Source organism: Phascolarctos cinereus, unplaced genomic scaffold, assembly GCF_003287225.1.
Source record: "Phascolarctos cinereus isolate Bilbo 61053 unplaced genomic scaffold, phaCin_HiC Scaffold_7;HRSCAF=346, whole genome shotgun sequence".
NCBI lineage: Eukaryota > Metazoa > Chordata > Mammalia > Diprotodontia > Phascolarctidae > Phascolarctos > Phascolarctos cinereus.
The window spans coordinates 2,120,716-2,144,767 of NW_027556180.1; the positions used below are offsets into that span (position 1 = coordinate 2,120,716).

The 24,052-nt window shown below is 58.0% G+C and overlaps 1 protein-coding gene across 1 annotated transcript; it reads right to left on the bottom strand.

Moving 5' to 3' along the window:
• Positions 1-252: 252 nt before the first annotated feature.
• On the bottom strand, positions 253-23,497 carry MELTF (melanotransferrin). Its single transcript, XM_020964741.2, is given in 18 exon segments — positions 253-2,018; positions 3,463-3,661; positions 5,949-6,136; positions 6,607-6,674; positions 6,860-7,016; positions 7,897-7,963; positions 7,965-8,092; positions 8,929-9,025; positions 10,017-10,168; positions 10,847-11,027; positions 11,437-11,624; positions 15,021-15,088; positions 16,425-16,536; positions 16,539-16,580; positions 19,688-19,870; positions 20,561-20,660; positions 22,528-22,682; positions 23,331-23,497. Coding segments are annotated over 18 exon segments (2,211 nt in total). The 5' UTR covers positions 23,386-23,497; the 3' UTR covers positions 253-1,947.
• Positions 23,498-24,052: the final 555 nt, after the last annotated feature.

Genomic DNA, 24,052 nt, shown 5'->3' on the forward strand with positions numbered 1-24,052 from the left:
ACCAGTGATCCCCATATGCCTTCCCCTCTGCTGTGGTTCTGCCCAGGTTGGGAGGTGAGGGGCAGTCGTTGGGTACAAGGTTTTCCACCCTTTCATCAGAGGGAAACCTAAGAAACAAGGAGCTGGCCTTGGGAGAAGCTCTCTTCAAAGTTGGGGGGGGGGGATTGGAGTCTCAAGTCTGACAATTCCCAAGGAAAACAAAATGGTGGCCGGAGTGGGGTAGAAGCAAGGTCAAGCCTGGGAAGGCAGATTTGTTTTCAGACCCATTCTTTATTAGTGCTTAGATCTGCTGCCCCAATAACCCACCTCCAAGTACCATTTACACTTGGTACACTTAAGGCACGTGGTCTCATTGGCCTTGTCAGATTCCTCATGGTGACATGAAGCTGTAGCCAAGGCCAGTGTGGGTTCAGGCCCCGAGAGCCAAAAGCTGCACAGACACACACCTGCCTCTTTCAGAACCTTCATCAAATTTCCAATCCAGGAGAGGGGAGCAGGACCCAGATGGGCTCTGCGCTAAGCAGGAAGGGGGCCATGGACAAGAAAGAAGGTGGCTTGTGGGCAGCCTAAGATGGAGGTGGTGCAACCCTCTGACTGTTGGGAGCAGCGGAGGACTGTGACGAGGCCTGGGGCTTCTTGTGGCTGCTCTGGAGGAAGGCTGGAGGACATTTCCACTGTCTCAGCTGTGGGATCAGAGAGCCCTAGTCTGCCTCCATCCCACCTCCTCTGGTCCCAGTCATCCACCACTGCCAGAAGACCAAGCTTCATTTCAGTGCTTGGTTAGAGCAACTGGGCCTGCATGGCCAGGGGCATGACGCAAGAGCAAAGAGTGGCTATTGCCCCTTGGGTGTGCACCTCTGACCACTCCCTCAATCCATGAAAAGGCCACTTGGAGGAGTTCTGCAGGGTGGGGGAGTGCCACCAATTCCCTGGTGCTTCAGTGAAAAAATCCTGCCCCATCGTTCAGGGCTGTGTTGACTGATGCCCCTCAGGCTTGAGATAGTGGCATCTGTGGGGATGTTAGCTCTGCTCCTGCACCAACCACATGCTCTGGGCTGCCCTGCTCCTTAGCCAGATGCCCAAAGACCATGGCAGACATGCTCACTGATGTGCATCAGGCAAGGGGGCAAGGGAAGGAAAGCCATGTGGCAGTGAGAGGGGCAGCCGACAGTTATCTTGCACCTGGGCCAGGTGATGGGTTGGGGCAGCCATGGGGGCCCAGAGTGGGGGTTGCAGATGAAATGGAGCAGCAAACACTCAGGGGCAGCGTTGGAGCCCCAAAGCCAGAGTGAGGGCTTCCATGGGCCAGGCATGGGAAGGTGATACAGGGGTGAAAGCTGGCAGAAAAGATGGAGGGAAGGAAGGAGGAAAGACCCAAGCCTTGAAAAGCAGGATATGGACTCCTCCCCCCTCATCTTCAGGCTCTGGGCCACCCCCAGTTCTCAGTCCAGAGGAGGTCTGCAGAGAGGGTGCTGTGAGGCTGCACCCCTAGACATGGGCAGGATTCTGGATTCCAGACAACCTAGGCTCATCATGGGTGCTGGCCCACCTCTCTTCCCCCCTCCATCAGACCAGGAGTTGCAGCTGGGCTGCTCCCAGAAGAACCACCTCGAGTGCAGATACATGGAGTGGAGGGCTGAGCTCTCCAGGAGCGATTCCCCTGGGCAGGACCGACCTCTCAGCACTTCCATCAGCTAGGCCTTTTCCATTCTAATTCAAATTGTGGGAAGGAGGTATGGCTAACACTAAGTTTTATTCTTGTTTTAAAACTACTTGCCCAAGCCCTCTGTGGTGACTGGGCTCCTAGGTCTCAGCAGAGGGGTGATGGGGCATGATTGTTCTCTGATTGCTCCCAGATCAACGTTAACTGGATTTATTAGGAAGAGCGGCCTTGTGTATTTGAGGGTCTGAGCCTCCTTTCATCTTGAGGAAGGGCCGGGGGAGAGGTCACAGGTCAGGGCTCAGGAGGGAGCCGAGGAAGAGCAGCAGGAGCAGCAGCAGGGCTGGGGTAGCAGTCACTGCCAGAGAGGAAGAGAAGCCGGGATTAAGTTAAGAACAAAACCCCCTGGAGCCTGTTTCCTGAAGCTCTCTGGGGGCTGCTGGGTACCATGGACAGCTCCTGAGGGTGCTACAGTTCCGCCTGACGCCGTTGGGTTAATCGTTTGGAGCAGCTGCCCAGCCCGAGGCTGAAACGGGGGCTGGCCAGAGCCCCTTGGCTGGGGAGGAGGAGAGGAAGTGAGGACAAATAGGGAGATGGGGGTATGGGATCAGAAGTGGACCCTGCAGGGGGCCTAGGAGTATTCCCCCTGTCCTGAGGCCCTTAAAGTTTGGCAAGTGCCTTCCTCATAACAGCCCTGGGAGGGAGGCAGAGCAGGGACGGCTGTCCCCGCTTTACTGATGAGAAGACCAAGGCCCAGACTTGTTCCAAGTCACATGCTAAGAAATCAGAGAGGTCTTTCCATCGCCTCCCAGAAGTCCCTGGGCCTGGGAGCTCACAGTTAGAAGCAATCTTCTGTATATATCCATATTTAAACCCTGGCACACACCATGAGGATCTAGGGGCAACCAAGTGGTACAGTGGACAGACTGCTGGCTCAGGAATCAGCAAGACCTGAGTTCAAATCTAACCTCAGACACTTGCAAGTCACTTAACCTTTGTCTCCATTTTGTCAATGGTAACATGTGATGATAACAGCCCCTACCTCCCAGGGGGGCTGTAAGGATCCAATGAGCTAATCATTGCAAAGTACTTAGCCCAGTGCCTAGCGCACCGTAGGTTCTCTATGAATGCTCATTTCCTCCTTTCCCCCCCTTTCCCCATGGTCTCTGCACCTGCAAGGACTGCCCTCCCTCGACCCACAGTTCCCACCATTGAGACAACTGAACACTCAATTCATCCACTGACAGGGCTTGAGACCCCCAGGGGATGTGCCAATGAGTCAGCGCATAAGCGGGGCACCTCCCAGGGCCATCCACACCCTCTTCTGGACTTCTGTCCCCGACCTTTGAGTCACTAGAAGATTGACCAGCAAAGAAGCTCAGGAAGACACTGGGCAGAGGCCAGGCAGGGAGCAGGAAGGGGTTACCTTACCCAGTCAAAGTGCCTTTCTCCAGCTGAGGGCAACATTGCTCTCCAGCTGCCCCCTTCCCAACTCTGTACCCTTCACCTTCATCCTTCATCTGTCCAATGAAGACCCAACTGCTCCCCACCCAGGCTGCAAGTGGCCATCAGCAGCTTAGCTCCTGGAGGGGAGGCCTCCGGAGACCTCCTGGCAGCTTCTATGGTGCCCACTCCCTCAAGCCCCTGGAAATGCGGGAGGGGTCTGGAGGCCTCCTGGCAGCTTCTATGGTGCCCACTCCCCAAAGCTCCTGGAGATGCGGGCCTCTGGAGGCCTTCTGGAGCACAGTCCTGGGGGGCGTGGCCAGAGTCCTGTTGCAGGTGGTGGAGGCTGTCTTCCTTACCTGCTCCTGAGCACTGCAGTGACTGAAGCCCCTGCAGGGAAGCCACATAGTTCTGGCCCAGCCAAGATGTGTACGAGGTCTTCTCCTGCACGGGCACCACTCGGACAGTGGAGTCTTTGAACAGCAGGTCTTGGCCATGGTAATCCGAGGAGTCAAACATTTTGAACCCATTCTTGTTGCTGTCATTCCCAAACAAGTCCTGGAAATGACATTCATTCATTCATCCATCCATCCATCCATCCATCCATCCATCCATCCATCCATCCATTCATCCATTTTCCTTCCTTCCTTCCTTCCTTCCTTCCTTCCTTCCTTCCTTCCTTCCTTCCTTCCTTCCTTCCTTCCTTTATGTAAGATACATTTTTGGGTTCTGTCTTGTGGGATTCAAAAACAAAATTGAGCAGCTCCTGCTCTCAAAGAGCTTACATTCTATGGGCCTCAGAGATTGTCTCTTAATCAGCCCTGGGAGACACCCCCTCCACCCCAGGGCATGGAATGATGTCCTGGGCTTAATTTACTGGGTGACTGCTGAGAAAACATAATTTCCAATATCAGAGGACAGAGGATTTAATGACAAGCTCAGACCCAACTGAAGGGGCCCTTGTGGAGGCTGGAGCCAAAAAACTGGGCTGCGGCCATGCCTGGCAGGCTCAACACCCCTGAAGCCCAGTTGAGCAGGGGGGTCAGGCTTGGGGCTCTGTGGCTGAGGAATGTGGATGCGCCCATCTGGCAGAGACTCAGGGAGCCAGCTGGGGACTCCTCCTGGGACTTTGGACCCTCAGGCCAGAAGATAAGGAATCTTGGGGCTAATGATAAGCGCTGGGGGAGGGGGACGCTGCCTTCCACAGAGCTTCCCCCTACTTGGCAGCCAGACAACATCGCTGTCCCCAGCCATCTGACTGCCCTTCGCAAGCAGAGGGAGGGAGAAAGGCCTCACAGCACCAATGGGCACAGACATCCCAGGCTCAGGGGGTCCCCTGCAGGTGTGTGGCTCATCTGGGCCCCAAGCCCTCCTTGGAGCTCCCCTCTTTCTGTTTGGGCACCAGCCAATCAGCAAGCATGGATTTAGCACCTGATGTGTGCCAGGCACTGTGCTAAGGGCCGAGGATGCCCAGAGATAGAAGGCAGATCCTGCCCCCAGGAGCTCCCAGTCTAAACAACTCTGGACAAACAAGCCACAGTCAGCACAAATTGAGATATCCCCAGAGGGGAAGGTGGTAGAATGAAGAGGGATGGCAGAAGGTGGGATTTTCACTAGGACTTGAAGGAAGTTGGGGAGGTCAGTAGAGAGGAGAAGAGATGGCATTCCAAGCAGGAGGCACAGCCAGAGATAATGCTCCCAGTCAGGACATGTATCAGGAACAGCCAGGAGGCCCCTGATATTGAATCACTGCAGGAATAAGGAGTAGGAAAGGGGGCAGGGCATGAAGGGCATCACGAGTCAAACAGGATTTTCCTTTTGATCCTGGGGGATGGGGAGCTGGGGTTGGTAGAGGAAAGGAAGGGGCGGCTGGTCAGACCTTTGCCAGAGAGTGGAGGATGAGCTGGAGGGGAGGACCTGAGTGCGAGGCATCTCATCTTTGGCCCCATATTTCAAAGCCTGCACGGCACAGGTGTCTGATAAATGCTCACTGGGCTTGGATCACGTTTTTAGGGTCTGACGTTCTAGCAAGGCCATGTAGCTTGAGTGAGTTTCCTACCAAGGGTCCAGGAGACCACCCTTGGTATTTGTTTAAGGGGCAAGAGGCCCAGGGCCTAACGTGGAGCATTTCCTTGTCCCCGGAGGCCTCCAAGCTCCGTGTGAGGACACTGGTGTTTGGAGGTTGGGGCAGAATTCCCTGCAGCCTTGTCTCCTGCTGTGGCGGGCACAAGGTGTCCAGGGTGGGGGGATGGGGAGTAGCATTTTCTCAGATTTCAGCTATGATCAGTGTCCCATTCAATCTGACCACAAGTAAAGATATCCTTTTGCCTGTTATGGCCCCTGAGTAACTTGCTGTGCTATAACCCCAGCCTGGATCACTGGACTGGCCTGAGCTGGGCCTGGCCCAGACCATGAGCCCTCCCACTCTGAGAGAAGAACCCCAGTCCAAAGGCCTACATCTGGGGGTCACCACGTTGGCAGTTCTCTGTCACCACCCCTGCCTCCACCTCTTGGCCCTGCTCCCCAGAGTGCTGGAGGAGTCTGGGCAACAGACGCCCTGAAGAGGGCCTGGTTCATCTCACTCACACGTTACTTACTGGCCAGATACTACAGACTGTATGCCACAGAAAGGATATCCCCTAAGCACACAGGACAAAGTCCAGAGAGGAAACTGAGGCTCAGGAAGGGAAATGACTTTGCTGAAATTATCCAGCCAGGGCTTGAGCTTCTTCCTCTGGTCTGGTCAGCTGGCTGGACATGGGGGCCCCAGCTGGGCTGGACATGGAGGTCCCAGCCAGGCTGGACTTGTTCTCCCTCACCTCAGCCCCAACCCCCTCCTCCTCACCTGTGCTTTATCCAGCAGCCCGTACACAGCAAAGATGTTGGTGTCTGGATGTACCATGACAGCATGAGCCGGCACCTGGGCCAGGTTGCAGGCCTCAAACTGGGTAACCTCAGCCCGGGCGCCATTGGGACACAGCAGTTCATAGTCTTCAGACCTCAGGCCAACTGCCCAGTCCTCGGTGTTGTGGCCTGGGGGGGGGGTTTGGGGGAGGAGAGAGTCACCTGGGGAAGTTCTCCGAATCCCCGGCCTCAGCCCCCAGCCCTTGTTCCAGACGCACAGGGTCTTGGGTCTCCTCCCAACTGCCTGCACAGGTTCCCTCCCTTTCCTCAGGGACCCCGTGACCTCAGAGCCTCAGGCATGATTCTGTGGGACCTTGCGGTCACAGGAAGAGCCCCAGAGGTTGAGCAGTCCAAACCTTTTGTTTTACTGACAGAAAACTGAAGTGTACAGAGAGGGGCAGGTTAAATGGAAAGGACCAGGGGAAGGGTCTGGGCCCAGCCTCTGACTCCAGAGCCACTGGACCATACTCCGCAGGGTGCAGACAGGCGGGGTTTGTCCAACAGGCCCAGAAGGAGAGAGGCCCCCTGAACTCTATGCCAGTGAATCATCCCGCCATCACATGTGGTGCCTGGGGAGCCCTGGCCCCGAGGCCTCTCACCATTGGTGTTGTCAAAGACGGTGGAGTGCTTAACGAAGGCCACGTCTCCAGCACCCTCAGCCAGGCACCTGCCAAGACCCAAAGAGAGTGTAAGCTCCCAGAGGGCAGGGCTGGCTTCGTCTCTCTGCCCATGTCTAGTCCTGGTCCTGGCACCCAGCGGGCACTCCACAGATCCTGGCAGAGCTAAAGATGGGCCCCTGAGGATCCCATGGGCCCTGATGCCCCCGAGAAGCTGCCCTGGGGGCCAAGGTACCTGAAGGCCCCACTGTAGCCATAGTAACGCTCCTGGCTGTTCCCATGACATTTGTTCAGGCCGTGGTCATCCCCGATGCACAGCTCACAGAGCTGGGGTGGGTAGTCTTTGATGTTGTTCATGGGCACACAGCTGGCCAAGAAGAATTCACTCACAGCTGGAAGGGAAGGGGCAGTGGGAAGTGGGCAGCAGGGACTCTGGGTGCCCAAGCCAAGAATGTCCCTCTTCACTGGCACAATTGCATCTCCTAGAGCATTGCCCTCCGGGCTGGCTCTGTCTCCACAATGACAAGCCTCCTGCCCTCCCCATCCACCCATTCTCCAGGAAAGAGGGGTAAAGCGGAGGCCCTGGGGTGGCCGGCCTGGCCTGCTGGGCCTCAGTGGGATGGTATGGCTATCTAATGCCCAGGGCTTCCGTAGATGCCAGGTCCAGGCTAGCCTCAGGGCTCAGCAAAACTCCTTCAGCATCTACCTGACCACAATCAGGTCTGGCCGAGTGGGTTTTAACCATGCCCTGCCACCTGCATCATCAGTCAGGCCACCTGCCAGCCCGGGCCTGATGATTCCATCCACATCTGCTCCCCATGACCCCCAGACCCTGAGGCTGCTGAGGAAGGCCCCCATGAGCCAGGGTCTGCCCCCCCAGGTCTGGGCCAGTTGCAAGGGCAGAGGGACCAGGGAGCCCAAGGCCCCCAGCTGGAATTGTTTGTGTGTGTGGGGGGGTCCCTTTGGTGCCTCTGCCTTTGGCCATAGCTGGAACGAGTGAGAACCATCCCAAACACTGGGGAGGGGGGCTCTGAGATACCCTCTTCTGTCTGGAATGGGAGGGGGGTTCTGGGGAGGGTCTGTCCTGCAAGGAGGCAAGGGAGTGGACTAGATTACTCTTCAGGGCAGCCTCAAGCACTGCAGTGGGAGGGAATGTGGGTGGAGAACAACCCCCCCCTTTTTCTCCCACACCCTTCCCTCTGCTCCTCCCCCTTCTCCCCTTCCCCACTCCTCTCCTCCCACACCTTCCCGCTGCCCCTCCCCTCCTCCCACCTTGGAGGACGTCACAGCCCTTGGGCTGGATGAAGCCTCTCTGTACCAGGACCCCAACAGGGATGTCCCCAGCCGGACGCGATGCCGTAGCCAGAGTGACAGGAGCGCTTGCCCTTGAGCTCATCGATGGTGAAGGCGTAGGAGCTGTTCCTCTTGACCACGGCCACAGCATAGTACGTGTCCTTCGTGTTATCTGCTGGCATGGCAAAGGGTGGCTGAGGACCTCCCTCCCACCCCCCCGGATGTCCCTCCTGCACCCACGGCCTCTGATCCCCAATTCTGTGACCTAAACGGATCCTTCCTGGGTGCTATGGGTACTGGTCTGGGGGGCACGGCGAGTGCCCTGAGGAACAGGACCTAGGCCACTCCCTGCTCACTTTGCAGTTCTGCCCACTCCCAGCCCTGACCACGTGGATGGCTACCATTCCTGGACCCCCGCAGGGCCCCCTGCCTCTGCCCTGGCCCCAGGTGCCCTCCGGACCTCCCATCTGGGCCAGGGGCCAGCCAGCAGCAGTCTCAGACAGCTCTGGGGGCAGCTGCCCAGGCCAGGGAACTGTCTGGCACCTCTGTGGGATTTTTCTCATCTCACCAAAAAGGCACCAGGAATAAGAACAAGAGGGCTCTCCACACCCACGGGAAAGGACTAAAGCCCAAGACTGCCCAGGAGCCAGGCCAAGTTGAGGGGCTCAGGGGTGGCCCAGCTGTCAGTAAAGAGGGCCCTCAGGCTCAGGGCTGACCAACATCCTAACCACTGGGGCCCTCCCTAAGCGGGAGGTAGTGAGATCCCCATCACTGGAGGTCTCCAAGCAAAGTCAGAATGTGGGGGTGGGGTCTGTGCCTCTGTGGTCCCAGGCAGCTCAGTGATCTCTTCCAGTGCTCCTCCCACACAAAAGGAAGGCACTGGTCCCCAAAGGGCCTGCCCAGGCCAGACTCCCCCAGGCTTTCTGACCCACAGCCCTCCTGAAGCCTGGAAGCCACCCTTCACTCGGGGAGGATGGCCAATCCCACAGAAGGCCCCCTTTCTGCCCTTACCCTGGTAGCTCTCTCCCGCAGCTGGCACGAGGCCATAGGTCTGCCCGGCTGTGTAAATATCATCTCCACTCAGAGTGATGACATCGGCTTCCTTGGCCTGGGGGGACAGGACAGGAGCTGGCCTCCTTGTTTGGTCCTAGCCTGTTTCTCAAAAGCCTCTGGGCGTGCCCAGCAGTGTCGGGTGGTATGGACACTGGGTACAACTCACTGTGACCTGGCCCCCTCCCAGGGCCTCTCTCCGTCCTCCCTGCCCAGCCTGGGCGGGGAGGAGAGAATGAGTGTCCAGCTGGGTTCTGGGAAAGCCAGAAGCCCATCCCTGTCCCAGAGCTGCCCCCTGGACATCTGGCAGAGGGCACCAGGGCTCATGGTGGCCAATGGAGCCATGCTCCCACAGCCAGGCTGGGCCAGGCCCTCTCTGGAGCCTGGGACAGCAGAAACCCAGTGTTAGAGTGGGCAAAATCATAGTGGTCATCTCCTCCAAGCCCTGATGCATTGGGCAGCAGAGAGATGAGGCTCCCCAAGGGCACCACCCACTGCCCAGCCCTGCCCATCCATCAGGAGACGTTGATTAACCTGCTGTGTTCCAGACACTGTGCTAAGCCCTGAGGACGCGAAGAAAGGGAGAAGCCGGTCCCTGAGACATGTGCCCGGGCAGCGGGAGGCTGGGCAGGGGCCGCAGTCAGTGCTGTCCGGGGGTTGGCTCTCGCCTGCCCTCTACACATGCTGACAACGGGCAGTGCCACCCTCAGCCACGCCCGTGCTCCCAGCCTCTCTCAGAGGCAGAGGGGGACCTCCCCCTACCCCAGAGCTGGAGGGGGCGGGGATCCCGGGCAGCAAGCCCAGCTTTCTTCAGCCCCAGAGGAAGTGCTCTTGGACTCTCCTCCAGGGAGGCAGCAGGGGTCAGGGTAGAGAGGCAGAGCTGTCCAAGGATGGAGTCCTGAGTCCCCAGAGGGGCCCATGAAGAAGAGGCGAGGCCCAGGACAAGCCACATTCCCCTCCCACAGACACTTGCGGGACCCCTGTGGAAGGAGTCGCGGAGGCTGGCTGCAAGGCATCGCCCTCCCTGCCACCCGGGGGTCCCGGCCCACCTTGATCTGCTCCATGCAGTGTCTGGCTGACTCGCCTGAGATGCACTGGACTTCAGGTTTCAGCTGCTTCCGGCTGAAGGCTACAGCCATGTCCCCACACTTCTGGATCTCCAGCGTGGAAAGCACACACCATCGGAGGTAGCTAGGGAGCCCTGGGGGACGGAGAGCCACGGTGAAGGGAGGCTGGCGTCCTAGAAATTGTCCATCCACACCCCAAGATGCCTGGCCTAACCCAAGCAGGGGCCGAGAGCAGATGAGGCAGGCCCTGCCCCAGGGGCCGACTGCCCACAGAGGGGAGGGCCCTGTTTAGATCTGAGAGGCCTCAGTCCTGGAGGCCTGGGCTTGATGCAGCCCCAGACTCTTCTCATCCCCCTGAGGCAGGAGGACAGGGGCTGGGCTGGGACAGCTCTGCACCAAAACCTCAAGGCCATGAAGACAGAGGCTCAACAGAAAGGCCACTTGTTGGCTCAGGGTCAGAACCTGGACCTGAAGTGAGGAAGCCCTGACCTCAAGTCTGCCTTCAGACACTTCGTAGCCTGGGACCCTGGACAAGTCACTTCACTCTGCTTGCCTCAGTTTCCTCAACTGTCAAACGGGGATAATAGTAACACTTGCCTCTCAGGCAAGGTAAATAGCACAGTGCCTGACACATAGTAGGTGCTTAATAAATGTTTGTTTGCTTCCATTTCCTATCTAAGAATAAAGTACCTACTCCAAGCAATACCATAGTGAGGGGATTAAGGAGAGAGAGATGGAGCCTTGAGAAATCCTCCCAGGGTGGAGGCAGCTCCTAACCAAGGTCCCTCAGTGTCTGCCACCGGGCTACTCACTGTTGGGGTCGCAGAACAGGCCCATCATGGCATGGAGGTACTCATTGCCCAGCCAGGCTTCATAGGTCTGTGTGGCAATGGGCACCAGCTCTATGGTGGAGTCCTTGAACAAGAGGTTTTTCTGCTGGAAGGTCTCTGAGTCAAACATCTGGAAGCTGGCTCCTTCCTGGTTGAACTTCATCTGTAGCAGGGGGGTGGGGAGGGTAGGGGCTCTGTGTCAGTGGGAATGGAAGCCGCCAGCCTCCTTGTTAGGAGCACAGGCCTGGGCCAGGGCGGTGGCCACCTGTGTGAGTGGAGAGAAGGGGACACGCGGAGGAGTGGGGGGGGGGGCTGAAGGGATAACTAGTAACAGATGAAGGGATGGGGAGAGAGGAGGAGGGAGGGGAGGGGAGTGAGGAAGAGAGACAGAGACACAGAGAGAGGGAGGAAGAGAGAGACAGACACACAGAGAGTCATCCCAAAGGCAGTGGGGAGGGCTTCCAGGATGCCAGGTGCTCAGCAGCAGGACCAGAAAGGGCTGCCCTTACCCTTGGAAGCCAGCCGGGGAGGGGCTGAATGTCCCTGGGGCTAGTCTTGGCCTCCACCCTCACCTGGCCCTCGTTCAGCATCTGGAAGATGAGGGCCCCATCCATGTCGGCCCTGACAACCACAGCGTGTGCAGGCACCCGGGCCAAGTGGCAGTGCCTCCACTGGGTGACTTCTGCCTGGCTGCCATCCCTGCACAGCAGCTGAAAGTCACGGGACAGCAGTGGCCTTCCCCATGAGCTCAGGGTTTTCCCTAGGAGAAGGAGACCTCCCAGTCAGACCAGCTCCAGCCCGGGAGGTGCTTAGAGCGGCCCTTCACCTTGAGAGCAGGACTCTCCCACGGGGAAGCAGGCCATCCCTAGGCTCTGCTCACTACCCCTGTTTCAGCAGCTTGAAACAGTTCTCCCAGGGGCCCTCTCAAAGGCCAGACACACAGCCCTGGTGCCCATGGCTTGAGGGGGAATCCTGCCAGGCCCCTTGGTGTCCAGGTACAAACCAGTGGCTTTGCTCCAGTCTCACCAGCTTGGGGGGAGGAGACACACCTGTTTTTAATACACTGCTCCCCTTCGGTCCCCTACTGGGTGCCTGGTACTAGCAGTACAAGGATGTCCTGCCCTCAAAGATGGCCAGTCCAGAGGGTGGGGCTGGAGCTAAGCTGAACACAGATTGTTGGCCTCAGGGAAAGAGGCAGAGCTGAGGTTCAGAGAAGGCAACTAGGGGCCTCTGGGGGAGGTGGCATCCTCATGGGGCCTGGAGGGAAGGGAAGGATTTCAACATGACAGGTACCAGGGACCAGAGGAGGTCCCAGAAGAAACAGTGTACCAAGGTATAGAGGCTGAACAGGCAGGAGGTGTGTTCCCAGATGCTGCCCTGGGCCCCATTCCCTTGTCACTGTGTGCCTACTCTTTCTTGGGTTCATCAGTTCTTGGGGGCCAAGCGCATCTGAGCTCCAGTCCTGACTCTCCACCTGCCTGCTGAGGTCCCATTGAGCCTCACATTCAAACCCCCTTTTCTGGGGAGCTTCTCAGACCCCAGGGCATCCTCCCTCTGTGTGGGCCAGCAGGGTCTGGACCTCCACAAGTGTTCCTCTTCCATGGCAGAGAGCTCTGATAGTCCTAGCGCTGTGTGTCTGACCTCCTGGCCCCTCACCTCTCTCTATGACTGAGTCCCTCACTGAGACCTCCAGCCTCCATCCTGCTCCTCACCCCATCCCTTAAGCCTTTCTCAGGCTCTGGCTTCACTTTCCTCCCTTCCCAACATTGCCCCTGGAGTTAATCACTTCATCCCTAAAATGCCCTCTGCCCACTTTAACTATTGCTGTGCCCATCTTGGCAAATCTGACCCTGGATAATGCCCACCAGCCACCTCCTTCCCTCCTACTCACGAGCTGCTGGATGGTGCCAGAGGAAATCACGAGTCTGCCACCAATCTATGCTTTCTCAACTCCACTGGCTCCTTCTAGCAGCATCAAAGTCCTTTTACTCCTCCCTTCTTCCAGCTTCCATCTCAGCCTCCAGCACCATTCCAAAGCAGTCTCTTCTCTCCTCAAGTCTCCCCCACCTCCATGTCCCTGCCCTCCTCTCTCAGCTGAGGACCTTGCCTCTTAGGAGAAGATGAAGGCTGCTCCCCATGAGCTCCCCTTCTCTTCATCTGGAACCTTGGACATCAGCTGTGCTCCCCCCTTCTGCCGTCTCCGGCTTCCTAGCCACGCCCACTCTTCTCCCCATTTGATCCTCCACCTTCCTCCTTTCCTCAGGCAGGCTCCTACGCTTGTCTCCATCTCTTCTCCTCTCTCACTCGATAACCCTTCACAGCCTGGCTTCTGACTTCACTGTAGTTTGCTCTTGTCTGAGTCTTCATGACCCCACTTGGGGTTTTCTTGGCAGAGATATGGGAGTGATTTACCATTTCCTTCTGTAGCTCATTTTACAGATGAGGAAACTGAGGCAGACAGGGTGAAGTGACTTGCCCAGGGTCACACAGCCAGTAATTGTCTGCATCTGGATTTGGACTCAGGTTCTCCTGACTCTAGGCCCAGTGCTCCAACCACTGAGCCACACAGCTGAAACTGTGGTCTCTAAGACTGCACAGATCTCTTATTTACTAGCTCTGATGGGCTTTTTTCAGTCCCCATCCTTCTCATCCTCTCTGCAGCCTTTGAAACTGTTGACCGTCCTCTCCTGGGGATTCCATTTTCCCTGTGTTCTTGTGACATTTCTCTCACCTGAGTCACAATGCCTAGCATATGGTAAGTGCTTAATAAATGCTCACTGACTGTCTCCCCAACTGCTCCTTCTTAGTCTCCTTTCCTGTCTCATAGCCTGCCCCTAACCTGTGGGTATCCCCCAAGAGTCTCCCTCCTGGTAACCTCATTGGTTCCTGTTACTATTTCTACACTTTTGATTCCTGGATCTAAATATCCAGTCCTGACCTCTCTCTTGAGCCCCCGTTTCACCTTGGCTATGACATATTTTGAGTTGGCTGTCAGGCAGGCGCCCCAAACTAAACATTCAGAAGAGGATGCATTCTTCTCCCCCCACCCCAATCCTCCCCCTCTCCTGACTTCCTCTTGAGGCCACCACCTTTCTCTCAGCCGGCCAGATTCTCGCCTTCAGAGGTGTCCTGGGCTCCTCCATCTCCCTCCTCCCTCACATCCCGTCAATTCTGCTTCTCTGACACGTCCTGCATTCCCGCCAATCTCTCTGCTCCGCGGTGGCCCTCCTTCATCACCCCTCACTGGAACGCTGCAGCAGCCTCTGCAGAGGTCCCTCCTGTCAATCATCCTTCCCACAATTACCTCCTGTGACACTCCCCGGCTCAGGAAGTTTCAATAGCTCCCTGGTAACTCGAGAACGAGACTCCGGCTCCTCGGAAGGGTGGGTAATGTTGTTTATTCACAAGCCAAACTGCCTGTCTAGACTTATGGGCAGCCGTGATCGGTGCCAAACCTCAGCACTGTCTCCCACCTCCGGGCAGCTGCACAAGCCACGCCCTCAGTCCGGAAGGTGTGCCCTACACTCCGAATCACAGAAGGCCCTCAGGAGCACCAAATTCAACCCGGCTTGAGGAAGAGGCCCACTGAGCATGTCCACCACGCTCCCAGCGGTCATTCCCCCAGCTGCCTGAAGACCTCCAATGGGGAAGGGGAGGAGGGGCACCCCCGGCCTCGCCGGTCCACCCACAGCACCTGGGACAGCTCCAGACGCCTAGCTCATATCTCTTGTGTCTTGAGTGACTAGGATGATTCCCAGCAGGCACCTAATACGCTTATTGTTCAGCTAACAGTCTTGTGCAGGAGCCCAAGAGCAATCCCCAAAGCCAGGGCAGGCCCCTGGCAGGGTGATGCCCTCTCATTCAGCTCCAAGTCTGGACCCACCAAGGAAGCCTCCCACCCTAGGGACTTGTGAGGAAAAGGTAGCAAGATCTCTGTGGCCAGGGCCATTCATGGCTTAGGATCTTGTCATGTCCACGGGAATAGAACAGACAACCTCTCCCGGGTCTTTCTAACCTTCTAGCCCCCGCAAGCTCTCCCAGGATCAGAGCCTCCTCCACACTTGGCCCTTAACGTCACCAAGGGGCACCAGATCTGGCTCCCACAGCTCCCCCCTCACTCCCTCCCAGCCTCCCCCAAGGAGACACCCACACCCACCATCTGTGTTCTCCAGAACTGTGCTGTGCTTCACAAACGCCACATCTCCTGCTCCATCTGCCAGGCACCTGCAGCAGGGGAGGGGAGGAGAAGCTCAGTGCTCCAATGCCCACCCTCAGGTTCCTGAGTACGTGCTGGCCACCTGGAACGTCCACAAAGTCCAGGAGATGGGACCACGAGGAGCCAGCTCCTGGCCATGTTCTAGACTACATCATGAAAGGAAGGGTGAGTGGACATCTGGGAAAAGAAGTGGCCCCAAAGGGCTGGCCCAGATTCCTCCAGAACCGTCTCTCCTTTCTACATTGTTTACAGGGTCACTAACCCGGTATAAAAGGGGCCCTATGAGAGTGATTTGCCTAGCCCACCTACATCAAGTGTCTCCCGATATTCTTGGGGAAAAGGCGGTTGGGGTGGAGGTTGATGCTAGCACCAGGAGATGGGCTCAGACCTGGCTGCATCCAGAACAGCTGGACTTAGCGTCCGTCTTTCATTGGCTGATCTCCCACAAAGTGCCCTTGGGCCATTTCATATTTTTACCAAAGACATCAGGGCGCTTCTCACATTACAGAAGACACTCAGCTGGGAAGGAGGTGCCCTGGACGATAGTCAGGGTCCAACATGATCTGGCAGCACAGACACCGAGTCTGTCCTCAGCAGGACAGTGCTCTGGGCTGAACTGAATCAGATGAAATGGAATAGGGATGGGTCATCTCACACTTGGGTTCGAGAAATCCTATCGAAGGCCCTGGTGACTCTCCCCGGACCCCATGATTTTGGCACGCGTGTCCATACCCCCCAATTCTAGAAAGTTCCCTGGAATCTGTGGCAGCTCAAGCCTCATTCTTCCGAATATCCACCCCCAGGGCTCCCTATGGAAGGGCAGTGTTTGGGCAGCTGCCATGGAAAGTGACTGTGGCACAAAGAAATACCCAAATCCTTTCTTGAAACATATAAAAAGGTAAAATGAGGGCCTTGGGCTGGATGTCCCTTCTAACTTTGCTGCCCTGTGATTTGTCCAAGGTGATAATGCCCAGGAAAATGAGACTGCATCATTCTGGCCAGATTCTTGGTCACGAGACCTGCCCCTGCCTCCTTAACACTGGAGAAAGAAGCTGGGGGAGAGGGTCCCAGGGAGGGGGAAGAGTCTCCCCCCTGGAATGACCTTCGAGCTGTCCTGCTTGTAGGTGGTCCCATTAGAAGCTGATGGGATGTCCACTGGGAAGGCTTCCTGGGACTGTTCCAAACCACCCCCCCAGGTTCCTGTTCGGATTCTGGTTCTCTCTATGGTGTCCACCCTGCCAGCCCCCCTGCCTCCCTCTTATAGGCAGGCCCTTGCCTGGCTGTCTGGCTGAGCCCTCTAAACATCTTGCTCCCAACAGTGGCTGGCTTGGCCGTCCCTCTTACCTGAAGGCTCCACTGTAATCATAGTACCTCTCCAGAGGGCTCTTGGTACACCTTCCCTCCCCGGCAGCGTCGCCCCTGCAGAGCCTGCAAAGGGAGTCCGCATAACTGGTCTCCCGGCTCCCGGGACACAGCTGCCCCCAAAGTAGCTGCTGACCGCTGCAAGAGAAAGAGGTGAGAAGCCAGTCAGCCTGCCCAGCCCCTGGTGGGAGTAGGGGGGAGGCTAGTCCCTGAGCCAGGGACCCAATTCTCTGTGGAGAGGATTAAAGATGTCTGTTGAGAGGCAGGGCAGCAACTAACAGAGGGAGAAACACTCTGGCCCTGGCCCCGGAAGAACTGGGCTGGAATCCCCCCTGGACCCTGGGACCTGGGGAAAGTCAGCGCCCTCTGAACCTTGGTCTCTCCAGTTGCAAAGGGGATAACCCCTGCTCTGTTGCCTCTCCAGGGCTGTCATGAGCATCAGGCCCAGATGGTCCATGGAGAAGCATCACTTCCCTGATGAAGGAACCCACCTGAACAGAAGCCCTTGGGATTCCTCCCCCAGAGAGATGGGGGTTCACTAGGTACCCCCCTGGACCAGCTACTATGCCTGGCTTTTCAGGCCCCTAGCACATAGGCTCCCCTCTCTGCCTCGCTCCTTGCTTCCCCTGCCCCACTCCTCCTCCTCCTCCTCCGGGGAGGCTTCCAGGGCTGCTGAGCCCTTTTCCCAGCTGCTCAGAGACTTGGGCTCAGCCTTAGAGATTTCACCCCATCAGCCCGCAGGTGGTTTGACGGAATACTCGCTTGCTGTTGTGTTGCGGAGATAGGAGACAGCTGCCGCCATCACCCCTCAGGTAGGACAGCAGCCTCTGCACCTCAAGTCACCTAGCTCCTCCCAGCCTTCAGCGGCTCCTTCTGGCCCCCAGGAGGAGATGCCAACCCACAGCCCAGCCCCACTCCAATGGGTTTATCTCCTAATCACTGACCCCGGGATCATGCTTGAGGACACTCGCTCTTACCCCACCAGCACAAATGGGGAGACCAAGGCACAGAGGGCTTAAGGGACTGGCTCATCACTACAAAACTAGTAAGTGTTGGAGGCAGGATGCAAACTGCGTCTTTCCTGACTCCGTGTCTGGTTAATGACTGAGAAAGATGTGGCCATTCCACACGAGCTTTCTCCTGGCCCTTTGTCTTCATCTCAAAAGCCCGCTGTCCTCCCCCCCCCCGAGTCTCTGACAATAGGGTGGCCCTTCTCAGAGAAGACATCGGTTCTCCTGGGCCAGCCTTCCCCTCTACACACGCCCCTCCAGCATGTGGCGCTTCCACAATCTGCCCCACCCTTCTCGAGCTTCTTCCTCTCCTGGGTCCTCCCCTCCTGCCTTTGAATGAGCCCGGGTCTCCCCCATCCCCAACGAGCCTTCACTCGGTACTACCGCCCCCTCAAACCGTCACCGTCTGTCTCTCCTCTCTTTCTCAGCCTCTCCTTCCTCTCCCTCTCAGCCTCCCCTTCTCCTCTGTCTCCCCTTCCTCTCCGCTCTGAGCCTCCCTTCTTCTCTTCTCTCAGCCTCCCTTCCTCTCCTTTCTCAGCCTCCCCTTCCTCTCTCAGCCTCCCTTTCCTCTCTCAGCCTCTCCTTCCTCTCTGTCTCCCTTTTCTCTCTCAGCCTCCCCTTCCTCTCTCAGCCTCCTCTGCCTCTCTCAGCCTCCCCTTCCTCTTTCCTCTCAGCCTCCCTTTCCTCTCCTCTCCCGCACTCCTCACAGCCCCTCCAGTACCAGGGACCTCTCACTGCAGAGCTGACGGTTCTTTCTCAGGACTAACCCTTCTCTGTCCTGTGGCATCTGGTCCCGCTGATCACACTGTCTCCTCTCTGTCCTCACTCTCTGGGTTCTGAGGACACTTCTGTCCCCCATTCGCCTCCACTTTGTCCCACGGCTCCTCCCCAGCCTTTCGGCTCCCAGCCCCTGCGCTCTCAGCCTGCCGCCGTGTTCAATGTGTGTATGAATCCGTAGGATTCACTTTACGCTCATTCTACGTCCACATGGACCTGCCCTTGTCGCCTGCAGCACCCTGAGAGCGGGGATCGGGTGATTGCCCGTCCTGGCACCGCCGGAGCCTCCTGGCACGTGGCAGGTGCTTGATGGATGCTTTCTGATTGATTTCAGCAAACATTCATTCAACAATTACTTTGTTAAGCAGCCACTAAGTTCAGGGCACTAGGGACGCGAAAACATTCAAAAACCCCAAACTCTTCCTGTTCCCGGGAAATAAACCACGGCTATACTCAGACGAGATCATATCTGTGAATGTTAGCACAGTGCCTGGCACATAATAGGCACCTAATAAAAATGCTTGATCCTTTTCTACAGATCACTAAATGCAGATAATTGGGGAGGAAGCAAGCACTACAGGAAATCAAGAAAGGCTTCCTGGAGGTGGTGGCACCTGGGAAGATTGGAAATGGCTGAGAGGAGGAGGAAGGACATTCCAGGGATGGGTACTACCTGGGCAAAGGTCCGGAGGTGGGAGATGGAATGGTACAAACAGGGAACAGCCCCAGAACCTAGTTTGTGGGTAATTCTGAGCACGTATCATGTGATTAGCCCTGGAAGGTAGGCACACCCAGAGAATGGTGAGGGCTTTAAATCTCAAAGAGCTGACATTTGACCCTGGAGGCAAGAAGGGGTCCCTGAGACTCCTTGGGCAGGAATCTAAGAAAGATGACTTTTGCAGTTGAGTGGGGGAGAGAGGCTGGAGGCAGGGAAATCTTGGAGAAGGCCAGACGTGACCAGGAGGGCACGTTTGCACAAGAGCTGATGCGGCCAGAGCAGTGGTGGGATCTGGGTACAGACTGGCTCTGTGAGAGGAGGGAAAGGAAGGAGTGGGGTCCGGCCGGAGGCTGGCAGGTGGGGGCTACCCTGAACAGAAACAGGAATGTCTGGGCTCCTGCAGAGCTGCCCAGCCGGCGGGGGGTGGGGGGTGGGGGGCTCCTCGAGCCTGCGCATGGGAGCTGTCATTGCCAAAGAGAACATCCCTGACCCGCCCCCCACCCCCAGCCCCTCCGCACATTCCTGCACACGCTCCTCTGACCCCAGCCATCTCCCTCCCATTTTTGTCCTGCCGTCTGTCCTCCCCGCCTGGACCTCATCTCCACCTCGTAGGACCCTGTCCTTTCAAGGCCCAGATCGGGGCCTTCCTTGTAACCCGGATGGAGCACTGGACCGGCTCACGGGTGGCAGGGCAGCCAGCCCGGACAACCACAAATGTGGGCGGAGCCCCGCTGCCTCACCTTTCAGTACGTCGCAGGCCATCACCGAGAGGCGGCCGCTCTCCACCAGGTAGCCCACGGGCACGTTCCAGCCTACGGTACGGTTGATACCCGTGTGGCAGGATCTCACCCCTTGCAAGTTGTCAATGTTCAGAGAGGAGTTCCTTCTGACCACAGCCACGGCGTAGTAGGAAGTGCCAGCCTCTGGAAGGCAGAGAAGAGGATCTGAGTTTGCGATGAGGCTCTAACTGAGCCTCGGTTTCCTCATCTGTCAAATGGAAGCAATCATTCCTCTCAGGTGCCTCTGTCCTAGGGCTATTGTGAGATAGGAGGGGAAGGGGGCCAGAAGCACCAGATACCAGATATCGGCCACAAGGATGTGACTTTTCAACCCCAAGACACCAACGCCCCTGGACACGTCGTGGGCACTTGGAGCTTAGCCCTCTCCCTCTCAAGCCTGTAATGTTCACCATTTAGGATCAAAACCTTTGTTAAAGGCAAGCCAGCCTTCCTGTGGGCTCCTAGTACGCCCCGAGGGGAGGGAGCTGGGCTCCCGCTCTCTCTCTCTCTCTCTCTCTCTCTCTCTCTCTCTCTCTCTCTCTCTCTCTCTCTCTCTCACACACACACACACACACACACACACACACACACACACACACACATACAGGAGGGGCTCCAGAGACACTCTGAGGGCAGGGAGCTGGGTTCCCCCCACCCCGGCCCATGACTGAGCTCTTTCCCAAGCCCTGGAAGAACCAGCCCAGGGTAGGGGACACCAAGAAGGACCGAAACCCCCCACCTCCACCCCGTGTGGCCTCTCCCTCTGGAGGCCTCAGCCCTGCTTCCAGGGCTCTGGGTCCCTCCTCTCCTGACAGGGCCCTGCTATCCCATTACCTTGATCATACATTTCACCCACCACGGGCTTCAGGTTATGGTACTTCCCAGCCTCATAAATGGCTCCCCCGTCTAGTGTGATGGCATCTGCCTCGTTGGTCTGTCCAGGAGCAGGGCAGTGAGTGTGTGCAGGGCCCTGCCCCCACTCCATCCTCCCACCCTGCCCAGCAGGCCCCTGGCCCCCCAGCTGCTCCTTCCCTCACTCTCTGGAAGACCCTGGAGCCCCAGGGCCTGGTGGAGAACCTCTCGGCACCCCCTCCCTTTACAGAGGCAGTGGCTGGGCCCTGCTGGGCCTCTCCTCTTTACACTATTCACCTGCATCCCCTAGGGGCTTCCCTCTTTAGGAGAGAAAAGGCTCCAGAGGTGCCCAGGTTGAGAGCCAGAGGCCCTGGGCATCCCCTGTCCAAGCAGGGCAGGGCCCTGGGCACCTCAAAAGCCTGTGTCCTCCAAGGACCCCTCTTACTGCCCAGCTAAGCCTCCTGGCCCCTCAGATGGGGCAGTTTGTAAAGCACAGTACCTCCTATGCAGTAGGGGCTTAATAAGTGTTTGCTCCCTTCCCTCCTTCCACCCAACCTTTATGATTTGAGGGAAACCCAGGTGGGTTTCTCTGTCCTCAAATCTCCCCCACATGACTGAAATAACACGTTAGGCCAGGTCGTTCCTTTGCCTTCAAGCCTTTGAAAATGCAGGAATACGTGGGAAGGAGCAGTCCTAGAATCCAGCCTCCCGATCCCGGGGCTCTAAGAATGTCCCGGGTCTGAGCCGCAGCCCAGACACCGAAGGAAACCTCACTAGTCACAGGCTAGCCATGAACCTAGAGTGAGTCAGGCCCAGTTGTGGACCCTCCAAGGGGCCATCCTGCCTCTGCTAGGTGACCTCCAAGGCTTCTGTCTTCCAGGCGCTCCATTCCCCCAAGCTCCCATACCCCCCTCAGACAGCAGTGACACCCCCCCGAAGCCCCCGCCCCCTTGTTCCTGGCTCCGCCCTCACCCCTCTCCATGGGCCCGAAGGCAGCCCTCCTGTCCCTCCAAGTCTTCCAGAGCTGCCTGTTTCTCCCCAGAAGGTTCCAAGAGTAAACAGAGGAGCCGTGCGGAGACGCTCACATTTGCTTTCCGGGGCCAAACTGCCCTCTGCAGTCCCCTTAGAGACTAGTTCTTTGGTTTAGCACAGGCGAGCTAGGGGTACGTGGCATTGGGGCGCAGCGCCAGGGCAGCAGGAGGGCGCTCCATCGCCCACCTTTGTGGGCGCCCTGGCCCTGCCCTGCCCTCTTTTCTCCAGGATCCAAGGCGCAGCTCAGGGGCCACTTCCCCCCAGCCCTTCCCGGCTCCCCACCCCCTCCGGTGACTCGGGGCTCATTTGCCCCCGATCTCAGTGTCGGCTCCCCGGCTGGCGCATCCGCCCCTCGAAAGCAAGACTGCCTTGCTCTTTGCTTCTCTCTCTGCGGCCCCAGCCCAGTGCCCGGCACGCAGCCGTCCCTGGTGATGCTGGATTGGAGCGGGAGCAGGGGAGGCCTTGCCTGGGCCCCCACGGTGCTCTCGCTTGTGGCGGAGCCGCAGACTCCAAAGCCAGGGCCCGACCCTTGCCCCGCCCTCCCACTCCCTTTTGTCCATCTGCCTTGGGCTCAGGTGACCCTTGGCACTCTGGGGGTCCTGCCCTGCTAGCACCGCCCCCATGCCCTCTCAAAGTCTGACTCAGGCGTATCCATCGTCTCTGGCCTGACATCTCGGGGTGGAGGGGTTCTTGGTTAGTGGCCGAATAAGTCACTTCCCGCAGAGGTGGGAGGGGGAAGATGCTCCCCCAGCCCAGCCCCTCCCTGTGGGCTCTTGTACCTTACGGGCCAGGCCCCAGAAGAGGCCGCTTTCCGGGACGCACAGTCACTCGGTTCTGGGGAGAGTCGAGTCTGCCGATCGTGCCCGGGGACCCCGTGCCAAGACGCAGCCACACCCAAGGCGGATGGGGACACTCACCTTGATGAGGTAGATGCAGTGATCAGCTGAGGTCCCCAGGACGCAGCTGAGGGGCGGCTGGATGGTGGCCTCCCTGAAGGCCGCTGCCATGGCCACACACTTCTCCTGCTCCGGGTCAGAGATGGTGCACCACCTCAGCTCGCTCACCCCCAGGGCTATGGGAGGACAGGGGAGATTGGGGGCCCTGGGCTTCCTTGGTCAGTGCCCCCAGCCCCACCCCCAGCTGCAGGCCCAACTAGCCTCTCACGGTGGAGTGGCTGGGGAGGGGCGAGTTTCCCCAAAGTTCTTCAGCTGTTTGCAGGAGGATTGCCCCCCCCACCCTCCAAACAGCCTGTCAGGGGAAGAGTGGGGGCCTGGGATCCTCAGTCACTGTAGGGGGTACTTTAAAGGCCATCTTTGCCTCACAACCCACCACCACCTTGGAAGGTCTGGGCACAGCTTGAGTCCCACCCTGCCCCCAGTCTCCAAAGCTGCCCCTCAGAGGCTCTCCCCTACTGGGGGCAGGTGCTCTGAGGCCCTTCCTCTGCCTCGTCTCCTCCTGCTGGGTCATATCTGATGACAAGCTGAGCTCAGCCGTCCCCAGGCAGGCCAAGGAAGGGCCAGCATTGGTTCTGCAGTGCCTGGCTGGTGGCTGAGGCTGAGGCAACAAGGACCAGGTTTGGGTCCAAACCCCAACTTTTCTACGGTGTCCCATACGACCCTGGGCCGAGTGCCCCAGGTCTGAGGTTGTCTCTCCTGCCTGCTGCCATCCACCTCTGGGTGCCAGTCTGGAGCTCCAGAGGGCTGGGAGGGCTGTCACTTACCTGCCTGGAAGGACAGGAGCAGCCCCACGACATTGCAGAAGGCCCTCATGGTCATGTCTGTGATCCTTTGCCCCCACTGCAGATGGTGCTGCCAACCACCCCCAGGTGCCTCCTGTTGGGCTCAGCCTCCACTGGTCCCTGGGCAGCCCTGGTGTCAGCACTTGGGCTCCCCCGGGCTGCCCTTTGCTACTTATGTGCCCATCAGACCCCTCCCAATAGGGAGGGACGAGGGTGGGAGGGAAGCAGATTCCAGCCCGCCTCCCTGCCTGGCCAGAAGGGAGGACACCTGGCCAGACTTTGGCACCATCTGCTGGAACCGAGTGGACACACAGCACCTGCTGTCTAGGGAGGCCCTGCCTAGAGACCGGCCAGCCCTTCTTGGACCCATTCATCACAAAGGGCAAGGAACCAAGTGGAAAAGGGACGGGGTTGGGGGCTCAAGCCCAGGTGGGCTGCCTTATGGACAGCGTGACCTCAGACAAATCCCTTCCCTTCCCTTAGTTTCTTCCTCTGAAGATCGTTTGCTAGGGTCCCTACTGGTTCTGAATCCCCTGAGCAGCCCCCTGGCCCTGATTCACCCCAAAAGAAACATCATCTGCCCTGGCCCCTGCCCACTGAAGGAGGAGCCCTCCTCCTCTGGCTACATGGGAAGGGACCGTGGAGGTCTGGGGAACTTCTTCCACTGGGTCTGGCCAGGTGCCTCCAGGCATGAGGGGCACAAA